We start from the raw sequence: 16,396 nt of genomic DNA on the forward strand, positions 1-16,396 counted from the left end.
ATATATTACACTGCCTAATTTACAACAATTTACAAGTGTAATGCTTCAGATATTGATGAACCATCAGGCCTTAAACAAGGCCTGGCCCAGCACTACTACCGTAGATCTGTCTGAAAGCGCTCTGCTTCAGACGCACAGAACATTACATCTTGTGGAGGTGGACTGAAGATGCATCTGAAAGGGCTCTGGCCAAAACGAACAGAACATTGCTTCTTGTGTCCATCACGGGTGCCAGGGACATATGATCGTGAATTCCAATGACAGATTCGCCCTGATTTTGTTTCTAGGGTTACACCAAAGAGGCAAATGTTTTAGACCTCCATCACTTGGCCCCCCACCGCCTCTGCTTCCCGGTCCGTTAGTTGTACATAAGTCCAACGTTGTCCTGCTTGCTTCATACATGCAGAACATATACGTATTTATAAGTCATGAGTCATCCATTCAATGGAGCAGGTACACGGCTTCAGAACTGTGCAAGCCGATGTTTATACTGTGATAGTGCAGTGTAACAATGGCATTTTTCATGTTTTCTTGTTATGCTTACATCGTCATCGGTATAAGCCAACTTATCACCAGGGCACGGAACACGATTGGAGGTTTGGGGTTTGGGAGGTGGGGGTGTACTTCCTCCCACCTGAGACTCCTGTCTGAACACATGATGACCCGTCCATGTTGAATCCAGTTTCCTGATTCACGTCAGACACGAACCACCATGACACTCTGTTACTACCACTATCACTACCATCAGCACTACCACCACATTACTGCCATCACACCATCACTACCACTACTACCACTACATTACTGACACTACCACCATCACAATCACTACCACTATCACAATTACTACCATCACTACCACTACATTACCGACACTACCACCATCACTACCACTACTACCATCACTACCACTATACTATCAAGTATGTAACAGACTCCCCGCCATGATCTACATAGAATTTTTCTGCTCATATTGCAAGCAGTAGTGTTAAAGAGAGTCATTACACAAACAAGACTATTTCCTCGCCAGGTGCTCACATGTTACACTCAGTGGTAGAAGCAGTGTCTCTCATTGATATAAGGCATGTGCTTTAGTTCTGTGTTCGTCCAGCTGCTACTAGACTTGCAAAAGTCTCTAAGGCAGAAATTATTAGTTAAAATCATAATTTCTATATAAATTATACAAACAAAATGTCCCTATAAGAAACTGGCGTCCTCAGACTATCCGCTTATCTAGACTTGATAGCAGTATTAGAGGGGATGGACTTATCATTCAGTACAGCCTTGGAGCAAGGCTAAGCTGATGCTGCAGTCATGGTAGATCGCCTTGTTAGTACTCATATCTGACCCGGTGACTGCGACGTGAACGGTTTGCTTATCCGACGACTGGACATTACACGCATTTACAATTACATTAAAAAAACACACAAAACAAGGACTGGGTTCAGATTATACATCATTCATAAAAATACCTCACGAGGCTATATTACCAAGTCACAACTTCATAAACAATATATCGCAGAATTGACGAATTCATGAATCCATTAACATACATTATCATACGCTTTCTCTGTTACTTGAACCAACACGAACTCAGATCATAAAGAATGTCTACACATTCTACACGTGCACCAAGTGTGGATCCAGCATATTCAAAGGGAGGGGGCCCAAATATCGAAATCCTCTCCCAGTTATTTTTACTGCCAACGTCATATTAGGTTTAGTTTTCCAAAAGCGTCCTGTCTTGGATGTAACCCCCCCCCCCCCCCCACCACCACCACACAGTATATATTATAGTCTACACAATTGATTCGACCACATAATGAAGTTACTTCCCCTGCCAACTGCCAATGAAACATTACGTCAAAACTCACTAAATCGCCCAAACACTTCAGATTCATTTGATTTCGACATAGTTCATGCATGAGCAAATCCAAGCAATATTTGATCCCCTCCTCCACTCTGCCAAGGCCTTCAGAACCATTATCTGGCAGACATTTGAATTCCCCATTGGTGCCTGATGTTGCAGAGTGGAACATGGTTATATGATAGGCTTTATCAGTATTGGATTTGGTAACATGATATTGACCGTGCACGGCGCAGGTTAGACTGGTCCTTTTCGAATAATGAAATAAAAAATGATATAAATAGATATATTTTGTCCGTCGCCTCTGGTGTGTTCTGAATGTATAGAAACAATATTTTTAACATGGTTTCAAATATCATTTGTTGTTGTATTTTGGTTGCTTATTCAAGTAGTTTGAGACATTAAGTAATAATAATGAAATGGAGACTTCCCCAGTCTAGGTGCAAGCATTAGGCCTGTACTGATAATCTGCATTTGACTCTAACACGGCTGGTTCCCCGTTAGGGATAGGCTATTGCATACAGGCAAATTATTTCATCGATTATATTGCACAGTCCAATCTATACAAAGAAAACCGATTTCGTTTGATGATTACAATCATCCAGCCAGATAATTTAATGGAAGGGTTTATATGACTTCGGCTTTGTGGAGATCATACAGCAAGCTATTCAGCTGGATCTGATACATGTATGGGAAGACTTTAATAAAGTGTACTTACGAACCATCAATCATAAAATCGCATAATAACCTTTACTATACACGCGTGCGAGTACAATGCACTGCTCCGCCCTTTGTTATACATTGATCTTTAACCAGCTTACTAGTCTCAAAAACTAAATAATAGGCAGACAGGGTTTACAATCATGTATTTTTTGGAATTAGGGTCGTATTGGGAGTACCAAGATGAACCCCTTGAAATGGGTCAAATTAGCAATTTCTAGTATGCAATCGCAGAGGTACAACTTAAGGATCTTACAAAATGTATTTTGAACATGGGGAAACGTTGGCCAGTTTTGGTTTCCAAAATGGGAGGGCGGTGGGGTAGCCTAGTGGTTAAAGCGTTCGCTCGTCACGCCGAAGACCTGGGTTCGATTCCCCATTCAGCAATGTTCCAGCTTTATGACGTGGGCCTGTCAATAATCAAACCTCGACCAGACAAACCAATGATGGATATAATGAGCAACGTACCACGCCATTTGGGTCACCGAGCCTGACCACCCGATCCATTAAGTCGCAAGGGTATCCTCACCCAGCATCCCCTGGGGTGGATGTTTAAGATGACAACATGTCACATTCATGTCTGTCACGGATGCTTACCAGCAACCAGCAAACACCCCAGCAGGAGGTAGTGGCATCTAGTTCCTGGGATGCACACACGATGCCAACTGGTATTTCTGATGTACAGTCAATTAATTTGTCAACAAATATTTGTTTGTTGTTTTCACGCGCCGCTCAGCAATATTCCAGCTATATGGAGGTGGCCTCAGAGAGAAAGCATCAGAAAATCACTGATGTCTTTTGTACTTTACAATGTCGATGAACAATATGGCCTTATCGAATTAGGAGATGCACATACTGTGTTTTCGATGAAGAGTTAGGTTACCTGTAGACTTAGCGGCGCTAAATTGAATTTGGAACCGAAAGCACTATCTCCATTTTACCTTGATAGAATTAAACGCAATTTCTTTGGTATGAGCGGAGATGGTGAGTGAAGCGACATTGTGGAGTCTAATGTTTTGAGTGGGTTCTCAATCTGAATTGAGGAAACTCCAATAATAGCCATTAAACAAAGTTTGGTGCTGTATATGCGAAAACATTGTGTGATTCATCATGATGCTTTGCTCGGTCATAACTCAGGCATTGAAAGTGTGTAGCACAGTTTCTTCGTGAGGCGACATGACGTAGACACCCCTAAAAAAACCTGAAGCAAGCCTCATTCTTATGATGTCTCACCGCTCATTGTGCCACAGAAAAGGACCAATTGTCGAGCTCTCTATTGTCCTTAAAACTTCCAGAACAGTCTCTGAGTCATTTTCTATCGTGTTTTCTGCCCAAAATGTATTGCCACACATACTTTGAATATGGTAGAGTTCGCAAAAGTGCATCTATATTAGCTTCTGGTTTAATGCGATCGGCTGTTTCAATCAGAAGTGATTATGGTGGTTTGATACCTCCGATTGACCAATCAGAATCGAGTAGTTTCCAATTAATTGCAGATTTCGGACTTTGCTTTGAAATATGGGGTTGTCTTATTGAAAATTAAACACCTCTTAAATTTAATTTGGAACCGAGCGCTCCATTCTACCATGACGTCAAGAACGGTATTCATTTTGAACGTGTAATAACACATGGGTCACATTCAAAAACAGGGTCACACGTGTACCGAGTGAAAAATGTGTCAAATTTTCACATGTTCAAGATTTATTACTTCTGTTATTAACTGTTCGAAATAATTGTTTGGAACAAATATAGCGATTAAATAACCTCCATAGATATATATATATTTAATTTCATCGCAGCCTGTTGCATTTATTGCACTTCTTGCATATATTGCATGCTTGGATTTGTAATCAACATGCCATTTCCCATTGTATACCGGAGACAGGTTGTAGAAATGGGGACACACACGCATCACTGTATTTTTTTAGAAACAACCTTTAATGAATAACCTCAGCTATTTTGAAGTTGTTGTTTTGTAGCAGATTATTCAGATTGACTATCCCGAACTTCCACCTGGCTGGGTTTCACTTGCTTCCGTTACTTTTCGCTGTCCATGGCTGGCAAAATAGTTGTTCAGAATAACGGTGCTATTTAGAATTTGTGTGAAACGAGAGGGCAGTCTGTATTGAGCCAACAGAACCGAGCGGACGAGCAGAGCCCCCGCAATATGCTCCTTTTTGTGACACAGTGGTTAGTGAATGTTTTACTTTTGGTGTTCGAAAACTTATTAAATCATGTCTGAGTGAGTGAGTGAGTGAGTGAGTGAGTGAGTTGGGTTTGACGCCGCTTTAAACATTATTCCAGTTATATCGCGGCGTGTCAGCTTAACGTGGGAGGAAAGCCCGAAGTGATGCAGGTCTCAGACGTTTACCACCTCGGTGAAACCCACGAGCACGGGTATGGTGCTGACAAACCTAGAAACATAATCGGGGTGAACCGGGATTCGAACCCACAATCATAGGTTTCTGGCGTGTCCAGGGGACGCAACTCTGCACAGCGAATGGCGGCGCCTTAGAAGACTGGCCCACCCGTGCCCCTAAAACATGTCTGATCAGCTATTGGGACCAAGTGCTTGTGCACTCTACCAGTTAGCGATAAAACATGAAATACTGTTCCAATAACAAACGCATGTTCTAATTGGCAGTTTGTTTAAAAGCATCGACACACAGGCAATCGACAGATCGATGTGGTCTCACGTACGGTTTTGTGTCGATACCTAAGTATTTAGACTAATCAGAATCAAACATTATTTCGTGGTAATATAACAATAAAACCAGCATGTTTGAAAATTAAAATGTTTAATAATTAGAACACAATTTGACCATAGAGTCATAAAGACTGGAAAACCAGAATTGCACCAACTGACCGAGGTCTAATAACAACGTAGATGCAAGTCATACATAATGTTCTCCTTATTTACGTATTGTCGTAAGCACGTGTCTCTGGACGCATGCCAGGACGTTATTAGAAATTCTCTTTCATCTGTATCGTTGTAAGACAAATACTTCCCGTGGGTTTGACAGCGGACAGTGACGTCTGGAAAAAGGGACAATGAGCACTTAAATATTGACGTGCTGTGGACACTGCACCTTGGCACGGACACTGCTTCATCAGGAATGATCTTCCGTGGACAATGACCATTTGATGTCACTGTCCAGGGACATTGCGAACTTGGATGGAGTGTCCGGGTAAATGATTCGCAGCGTAACTTATCCCCTGGATACTGAGCACATGGGACACTAACAACTACGACACCGGAATCCCCACGGGGTGTCAGCATACAGTTACAATCATAACTAATATTTGTGAATATATGAAAATATTCTTAATAATAACTTCTTAATAATAACTTCTTTTGCAAACTTCCTAAGTTTTAACTTTTGTAATTTGGGCAAATGATGAAATGGGTGTGTGTGTGTGTGTGTGTGAGAGAGAGAGAGTGTGTGTTAGTGTGTGTGTGTTAGTGTGTGTGTGTGTTAGTGTTAGTGTACGTGTGTTAGTGTTAGTGTGTGTGTGTGTGTGAGTGTGTGTGTTAGTGTGTGTGTGTGAGAACAATTGATTACAGAAGTATGAACCTTTGTCATGAAACACACACACACACACACACACACACACACACACACACACACACACACACACACACACACACACACACACACACACACTAACACACACTTAGTGTGTGTTAGTGTGTGTGTGTGTGTGTGTGTGTGTGTGTGTGTGTGTGTTTCATGACAAAGGTTCATACTTCTGTAATCAATTGTTCTCATGTAAAAACGTCTTCACGTCGGTCAATATGTTCTTACTTGCTGTCATTGATGGCGTTTTTCGTCGTGTTTTACCAATTACGTCTCTAAGACAACTGGTTAGGTCTGCAGTATCATGCCACGGTAGGTATTGAACACAAGAAGAATAAATACCGCTACAGGCATCATGGAGTACGTGACCTGGTGACTTTTAAGTGCATTGCGTCGCGATTAAAACCTAATGTGTTGGACATGGCGTGGGCATAGCGTGTGGTGCTGTAATATTACTGTACACGAATCACATAATTCACGTGTATTTAACATAAACGTCGGATGACACTCTAGTTCATATAGTCGGAAATACATCAGTTATTGTGCCCGCCCAAAGTTGTACGTCGCTGTTTTACCTCAGTCATGAGATTGATGAGGGTTAAAACTACACACCACTGAAAAAACTTTGTTGACGAGAATGCCTGCATTATAATCAGTAGGCAATATCTTATCAACAGAAAATATAAACAACCGTCATGATAACATACTTGGCTCTCACAAGAAATAAAGTTAATACAAAGCGTGACCCGTGAAGATTCCGGGGTAGAATAGGTCTTCAGCAACCCATATTTGCCGTAAAAGGCGACTACGCTTGTCGTAAAAGGCGAGTAAGGGGATCGGGTGGTTAGGCTGGCTGAGTTGGTTGATACATGTCATCGATCCAAATTGCATGGATCGATGCTTATGATGTCAACCACTGGATTGTCTGGTCCTGACTCGATTATTTACAGACCGCCGTCATATAGCTGGAATATTGCTGAGTGCGGCGGTTAACAACAAACAAACAAACATAACACAAAGTGTAAGCGACAGACCGAGGACCCTCCATCCAGGATGCCATGGCCGTTACAGGGAAGACACCGGGTGTTTACAAGGCAGGGAGGGTCAGCCCTTACCCATGTTTCCCATAGAGAAATGATAACAGTTACCACAGAGATCGTCAATGTGGTTATTTCGCTTGACTTGAGTGTGTGCTTGGGTTCAACGCGGCTTTGACCAGAATATCAGTACAGTCAGTAACGTCTCAGCTGGACATGGGAGGAAAACCCGAAGTAATCTAGGCCCATTTTGGAAACCGGCGAGTACAAAACTCACAAACTCCGAAAAATATTCAAGGCCAATCTGAGTTTCGAGCCGGCGATCACAGCTTTCTGGAGCTCAACGCTCCACGGCGAATTGTGGCGCCTCAGACAACTTGGCTATCAGTCGAAGCATGAATGGTGGTACATAACGGTATATAACGAGTGTGTATTGAGTGTGTTTTAAGGGAACCTTGCATGGGCTGGCGTTAGAAATGTTACTTCATTTGTTAACAAACAGTATAAGAAGATTGAACTCTTGACTGAATTAAATCCTGCTTCCTACATAATGTTTCATTAGATCATTATTGAACAAAGCAACCTAAAATGAACGAATACGGCAATGTTCACGTGTGTTAAATACGAACCGCATTTCAAGAGTCAGATCATGTTAAGAAAGTGCAAAATGTATTTCAAACAAATCATGCACTCTCAAGCTTAAAGTGGAAACGTCAAAAGAAGCTATATGTACTCACCTCCTTGCCAGAAAAGCTCCTTCGAGACAAATGTATCTTAGTCCATGGAGAGTGGTTGACTGGGAGAAATCCATCAGTACATCCCTCAGTGACGGGCGATCGTTTGGGCGGGGCTTGACCTCTGTCCTCAGCGGATCCCCGGACCCAACCTGCTTCTCCCCTGGGGGACCGCCTGGCTGTTTTTCCCCCATTCCGTTCACCCTACCGTCCTGCGGCCTGTTGAGAAAGAAAGAGCGTTCCTCCATCAAAATAGTCTCCATGCGGGGGAGAGGAAGAGGTATCCTGGTTTCTGGGCAGGGCCAACGGCGGAGTTACTCGTTAGAGAACGCTGACTGCCACAGCCGTTCACGACGCAGGAGCGTCTGACAAGCAGACTATCCCTGGAACCACACTTATTTAACAACTCCGCTGGATCCAATGTGAACCACACAGAGAGGCGTATCTTTGAAAGCACTCGGAACGATTAGTCGTTTTCGTACCTATGCAAGGTCGCTGATAAACTTTATCGGTAATGTTTTCAAGTCAAATAATACGTTCAATATCTCAGGAATCCTTGATTCCAGTATGGAAATGATAACAGCGGGGAATATTTATCCACAACTGGTCACCTACACCAGTTCCAGTGTAAGTGTTTAGTCAAACTAAGGGACACGCGTCAATCAATTTTCTTGATCACTGAAATACATATGCAAATGAGTACTTGTTCCCTAACGCAGTTCCAATGGATTTTCATCTAGTTAGCGGTGACCGGCTGTTGCGGATAAGTAAAAACCGTAGTGACTCAGTGTGTGTTCAAACTTATTCAGCGGTCTGGACGTGAGTGAAGATTTCAGTGTTGTGGCTAACCAGGCTTCTACAATCACTGGGGACGTCATCCTTGACAATAGGCCTTAATTAGACTCATGTGTTTCCATACATCGAACACTGCAGCTGCTTGTCAAGGTTGTCGACTGAAACAAACTTTACGATCTGGGACTTGACGCATCACTTACCCTCAGTGTGTCGAAATTAATATTACAGTTAGACTCCGAGCTCAGTTGTTCAGAATTTTCAATGGGTATTGCAATATTTATCAGCTGTTTATATTTATAATACATGCGAGAGCTGACCGGCGGGACTGCAGAACAACTTACATATGTAAAATGCCTCTGATTCATTTAGCTAAAAATATATAAAAGGGTCTCCTCTCATTCGTAAGACATCCCAGTTGTGAGACACCTTAAAACAACAATGTCATACCTGGTTGCACATGTTAATCAGGCCCCTATCATGAAAATGGACTTGTCTTATTATAGACAAAAGACATGACTCAAGATGCTTGATACCCTCTTTTACTTTATTTCATTCAACATTTTTATTCATCCATCCCTTAAATCCATTGCTTTAACATATTCGCCACTTAGAGTTCAGTTAAAGTTAATATCACAGTTCACATCACAGTACATCAGCGACTGTGATTTGGCTCAAGGGTATAGGTTATAATTAACTGCTGTGTTAAACGCCGATTATTGGCTGTTGAGGACGTATGTGACATGATTAAATTATTTGGTGGTAATCGCAGGAGATTGTTAGAGAATTAAATGGAACTGATTAGTCATAGTTACGATTATTAACGATTTAATCCATGCATTAGCATGACGAGTCTTGTAGATGAACTTCTTACACGACATGAAAGAACAGTATTTCTCAAATTTATTAATGATATGAAATAAATGTGAAATCCGAGGTCCATTTTATAATATTTGAAATATACGTATTACTTGGCACCAAATTTGCATATATACGCGGGTCTAAAATTACACAAACTCCAAATGACTGCACATATATAACAAAAGTAACTACACTAGCGTACGCAATAATCGAAAATACGGTCAATATATGACGCAGATTTCAGCACCAATGAAATCTAGTGTGACCGGTTTACCTCCCACATAACTAACTGGTCCTACGTAAATGGACATTTGACAAGACAAGATATTGACAAGAAATGGCATTTATTGGAATGGTTCGGTCACATACCGGGGTTATATTACCTGTGTTGGTTCGCCAGTGCACAGCAAACACTTCAATCATATAATTAGGTAATTACTAACACTAAGCGAGGAAATGTATTTTTCTGGTACAACAACCCACGGATGTTTCCTATGTGTAGCAGGGCAGTGAATGTATAGGAGACAAACACGGTACGGGTGTGAGACGTTTTATTTCGTCAATGGAAGATTATATAGTGTATACACCCTTGTGACTGGGGTATCTTCCCGACCACAGTGCCGCAACTTATTATTCCGGATATCTGACGGTTTTACTTGGCAACTTGTCTGTGTAATGAATGTGTGCGACTGAGAACATGCAGTGAGACAAAGGGTTAACTAAGAGGGTAAGCTTGGCCAATCAGATGAGCACGTCATGGCTTGGGTTTGTTAAGGCTAACAACATGAAGGACACATGGACTACATTTAATCTATCCCAACCACCAATTATACATAAATGTTGAACACTGAAAAGCAGACAGTGTAGAATAATAAAATAAATATGTACAATAGTTTCATCTGTCACACATGGATGATACGTGTTTGCAGACCCGCACTTTAACGCATCATTGAATTGAATTGCTGTCTATTTTCAACTAATAAATGCATGAACAGTAGAAAAATGTTAAGGTTTGGAATATCATGGGAAACTTGCAAGGCGCATGACACACCGACATATGTCAAGGGTATATATTTTTTCTACACACGTAATTAATAACTCTACAGTTGTGATATGAACATATACTGATATACATTCTTTAAAAAAATTATAAGCAAATTCAGGGTTTTCAATTTTTATTTAGGAGGATAAATAGTATCTCTAATCCTGATTTGTGTTTACATGGGGAATCCATAGCCATGCACAATCTTCTGGGACAAGATATGTCATCACAACGACACAACATATGCAAGATTTTGAAATTTTGGGTGACGTTCATAATTAAAATGTATGTGAACGGCAATGCCTACATTTGACTGAATACTGTTACAAGCCGGGATGTTGCAATCTTTGACTTATCATTCCTTGTAACTACAGATAATATTATGCTCATGAAGACAAGCTGTGTTTTATTTCTGACAACATGAGCAAACCCGCATCTGAAACCAACACTTTTAGAATACCACATGCGTAAGTTCTCATACGAGATATGTCATTATACGCGAATTAGTAACATGTACGTCACCGTAAGAATGTGAGAAACTTTGTCTCAAGCTATTCTCTAGGTCACAATCACCAGCATGTACATGTATTTCCTGATTACGAAAGGATCTATGTACAATAAGGATCGTATTCCTAAGAATAAATTATCACATAGGAATGTTTTTCGTCCAGATGGCGTTTACACATTAGGTGTTTTCTGTCCAACTCAACTACACGTCGCATGATGATCGTCTGATCACCTTGCTTTGCACATCGCAGAAAAAATACCCTTATATTCTTATCTTCCATTGCATACACATCCTGTGTTTGAACAAAAATGGTTATTTGTCATTGTCCATAAAATATCAAAAGAGCAATAAGATATATATGTAACTAAAGGAAACTACCCCTTGCTTGTATTTAACTAACCATTTCCAGAACCAAATACACCTGAACCTAAAAGTGCAACTTAACTCATCGCAAAGTAAAAACCTTATTGCGTAGTGCAGCCACTGAAGTTAGGATTTAAGTAGCACTATGTTGGTAATTGTAATGATACTACATATATTATGTAGTAGATAATTGGCTCGCTAAAGGTAATGTGCAATATCAGGAATGAGGTCTTCTGTGACTCTACATGTGATTTACGCATCGCTGTTCCATTCGCTACGTCAGTGGCAGTAACATATAAATCGATTTTTACAACCATAAATAGTTCCTATTCCCCGAAACGATATATATGGTAAGATTGAATGCAAGACGTTGGGCTGAGTGTGAGTTGGGACCCAACGCCTCTTTGAAAGGTAGTTCAGCCTTCCTTGAGATATTCGTCATTATTGAAACCTTCACCTGAATGTGGTAAAAACCAATTTACAAAGCAATAAGTTTAACAAGGGAGAACCTGAGTTCCGATCCATGACCACAGGGCTGTGACACGCCCAAGGGACCAAACTCGAATATGACACGCATGAAGATGTGCATTTTAAAATCTTTCGGCGACATGCCTTATCAAAACGTCAAAGGCTTAGCTATATTATTATTCCTATTCCGTTTATGGCACGTTAAAACCAAACAAAATAGAGAACAAAAATATAAGAGGTCATTACTGCGTGAAACCCTGCATTTGAGATCAATAAAGCAGATGTCAGTCGACTTGTTCAAGTCAACCACCCACCGTCACTTCTACAGCGTAATTTCCATATCCAATAGAAAGCTCGGCATAAAACAGAGTCGATTTTGCGATTCCGACTATGTCATGAGCATATGTTTATGAATCACTATCAAATAGTAATGATACCAGGTGTTCGCGAAAAGGTGAGCTTATTCTGCCCCAACGGTGGCACTCGTCCCAAACACATGCAAAGGCAAGACAATTGTTCACCTAAAAAAAACACGGTAACATATGGTACAAGTCAAAATAGGGAATTGCAGCGGACATTATTTGTATCACTAATGCGTTTAATTTGGAAATATCCTCCACATGTCTACCATAAAACATTTTGAACGCTTTACCGAGGCCTTGAATGCTGTGACCTTGATCACACGATTCTGACGCTATTTAAAATCTTGGTAGGAAGAGCATGCTCAATTATACCTTTAAAATTGTGAAATGTAGACACCAAGGGCGGCTGGAGCTGCAGTAATATCGTTCCACGTAAAGGGAAAGTTGAAGTCTTTCCTCTTGTTATACAGTCTTGTGGAGAGTGTTTCATTTCCCTCAATCTTTATACATAGATCCAAATATAAACAGACGAGACGGTCTCACTGGTCTCTTTAATTTCCAGTTCAGATGGGACAATCAGTGGAAGGGAACTGGCTATTTGATGGTTATTGAACGATATCAGAACGTCGATATACCTAAAGTTTAAGTTAATCGTCTTTATTCATATGCATCAAGAAATAGATCAGCAAGAAGGGAAGCACACTTGGTGCCCATGGGGATACCTACTTCTTGTCTGAATGTCTCATCCTAATTTTGACATAGATGTTATCAATGAGGAAGTACAGCATTTGGCATAGTGTTTTCTTAGTGAAATTCAGATAGCATGTACTTTCATTTTTGACACATTGACCTGAACCGCTGAAGATAGATATGTAACTGTATCAATAGTCACCACGTTTTGGAACATGGTCATGTGAGATAGTGATGTACAAAGTTCTTTTCTGAGATTGCGAAAAAACCAAGCAAATCCTTGAGAGGTTTAGTATCCACATGGTATTAATTTCACTTGTATGAAATTCTTTCTGTGAATATAAAGAACATACAGTGACATATGCATATAATTGTACATCGATTCAAACAAACTCCATAGGCAAACGTTATACTCAACCTGTTGACATAAGCTCCTATCTAATTCTCTGTGGGTATCATATGCATTGTTTTAAGTAGTTTTGATCAACCATATATATTTATGTAACTACCATTTCTCTGTGCCTTTGTGGAGAAAAAGCCGATTTCAGCGTGAATTTTTTTATCAACTGATATTTTTACGTTGAGAAGTTGCAAGATAATGACCGCCTATGATACCAATGAGAGTTTAAAGCGAACACTACACACATTACACCAAAATTATATGTCTTACCCCTTTACATGATTTGTTGTTGGTTTGTTGTTTAACGCCGCACTCAGCAATATTCCAGCTTTATGACGGCGGTTTGTAAATAATCGAGTCTGGACCAGACAATCCAGTGATTGATATCATGAGCAATTGGGATCGATGGCATGCATCAACCAAGTCAGCGAGTCTGACCACCCGATCCCGTTTGTCGCCTTTTACGACAAGCATAGTCACCTTTTACGGCAAGCATGGGTTGCTGAAGACCTATTCTACCCCGGAATCTTCACGGGTCTACATGATGTGTAGCGTACAACAGTACAAGCGTGTAGTATATTAGCTATACTGCAGAAACCATTTAACCGAGGAGCACCAGCGTTATTATGGGCGTTGTATATTTTGTCAATTGTTCACTTTATTGGAAAATTGTTTGGGAAAGGTTACATACCTACATTCATATTTATGTTTTCAAGCATGGTTTAATACGCTAAATGTTAGTGATCAAGTGTTTATGATATTATGTTAGATAGAAACTACGCAAGCGGAAACACATTCTTGGGCACCATAAAAAAATAACATTAAAATGTAATAACCAAGGAGTTTTTCAGAATCATGGACGATAATCACATGTACAAACACTTTGTTATGATTCCCACGATGACCCCGAAATTACACGTGAATACTGGTCATCTCGTGCATAAAATCCCTTGAGTAAGAAATTCGTTACTCATTAACTGTACACGTGGCATCGCATCAATTAAAACACAGAGTAAATCGTTGAAGTGTTTTCACTGTGAAAAGCAACTTTGTTGACGGCATAACCCCGTAAACGTTCTGCCAGGCCCATTGGAAAATGAGCGGCTGCGTGCAATTAAAACCGGAAGTGCACAAAAAATGTTGTTTGCTAGGCGGTTGGTGTTTATCGTAACATCATTCAGTCAAACAGACTGGCAACAAATCCGCAAGATAATCATGTAGTGGTTGGGAAGGCATTACTGCACATGACATGACCCCACTAGTGGTCATCGAAAGCAATTTGACATGTGTACGGTACCGTGACGAAGTAATCGGTCCTCACGTCCGACGTTCCTCCAGACCATGGATGTCAGTCATTATCACTTTACAGCCGGATAACCTATGCACACCCCCAGGTTGTGTGTAGTCACAGGCTTCACTGGACAACTGAACACCACCACACTCCCATGGCAGCCTGTTTCGCCAGATCTGTTGCCTATCAAACATGTGTGGGATGAAATGAAACGTCGTTTACGCCGATTACAAAACCAACCGGTGACACTGGCCCAGCTGCGACAGGCAAAGGTCCCGATCTGGAAGGACACCCCACAAGCATTCCTCAACCATTTTGTGTCGACAGTGAGGCGTCCTTGACAAGCTTGTGTCTGTCTAGTCGTTTATTGTAAAATGTCTTGATCTTTCGTACGATTTGAAGAAGGTGGTTATGTAAATACAATGTCTGACTCCTTTAATTTTGATGATGATCTATAGTATTTTATATCCCACCCAAAGGATAAAAGTATATTACATCTGATACATTTTGTGAAATTGAGCAATCAATAATTAATAGTATGTCAAAATTTGAGTATGTCACCTTAATTGTAAACTTTAATGCCAGTTAAAGTTAATACAAAATCTTTGACCAATACGTAATTGAAGAATTTGATTTGGATATTGCTGAAATGGGGTCAACAGAACTTAATCCTGAATCTGTCCTCGATGATCTTAGGATGCCACGCATGTGAACAATATTAACAAAACAAGAATAAATGATTGAAATTTGTAAAACAATATTAAACCTGATTATTGGTTATGGTAGGTTAAGATTGATAAAATGAAAAGAACAACATGTAAAGATAAAAGTGGTATCGATTACGTTATTGTGTCGCAAATGTGCCTGTCACTCTTTTGTGATTTTAATATAATTGAATACTCACCCCACTACTAGTGCATTGTCCCCTGACCTTTACTTTTAGTGTTGTTTACTCCTGTAAGTAGTCAGTGTAAAGGTCACCTTTGTGTAGCCGGATATGGTGGTGCTAACTCGTTAACTCGTCATTATATATAGTCACATTTTCCTCTTTATCAACGTCATTTCATGCTGTGTTCATTATATGTTTTCCTTGTCTGCAGTTAATGTGAGCCAACGAACAACTTCAGCCTTGATACCCTTGCAGCCGGCTTCACATGGACCTGCCATATTTACTTTTAGATATGTCCACCACGTCATATTACTGTGTGACATCTTGACATCCTTTGACATTTGTCAGATGCTAACTGTCCTCTGATTGGCCCTTTCGTCCTCTATTTCTAGACTTAATTTTTCTCCTGGCCTACTCATGTATTCTGCATGAACTCTTGTGGAGGGAGGTTCTCTGTTTCCAGGTGAGAAACATTTCATTATTTTTATCTTTTCCATCCTCTTCTAGAAACAAATATATTCATAGAAAGGGTATCACAGCTTTTCAATGAAGCAAAATATATGTAATAACATTATTATTTAATATATTCTATGTAAATATTTGCTAGTCTTAATATTTTTGTTGAATTTATTGACCACATGGTCTTCAACCTGTGCTATCCTATATAAATTATTATGATTTCCTTTTGGCTTAAATTATTTATTCTGTACGAACTCTTATGTAGAGAGGTCCACCTTCCCTCCCATCATCTGATTCTAGAATAAAAGTTATCATCATCTCAACTACTTCATGTT

At 40.3% G+C, this 16,396-nt stretch overlaps 1 protein-coding gene across 1 annotated transcript in view; it reads right to left on the minus strand.

Annotated features, from left to right (window-relative positions):
- LOC124119731 overlaps positions 1 to 16,396 on the minus strand; it is a 96,869-nt gene that overhangs the window by 48,331 nt on the left and 32,142 nt on the right. The window contains exon 3 of the mRNA XM_048381370.1: positions 7,940 to 8,155. Within this exon, the coding sequence (XP_048237327.1) occupies positions 7,940 to 8,155 (216 nt within the window). The remainder of the gene's footprint in view (positions 1 to 7,939; positions 8,156 to 16,396) is intronic.

The sequence above is a fragment of the Haliotis rufescens genome, unplaced genomic scaffold (assembly GCF_023055435.1).
Source record: "Haliotis rufescens isolate VD_foot unplaced genomic scaffold, xgHalRufe1.0.p SCAF_1, whole genome shotgun sequence".
In the NCBI taxonomy this organism is placed as follows: domain Eukaryota; kingdom Metazoa; phylum Mollusca; class Gastropoda; order Lepetellida; family Haliotidae; genus Haliotis; species Haliotis rufescens.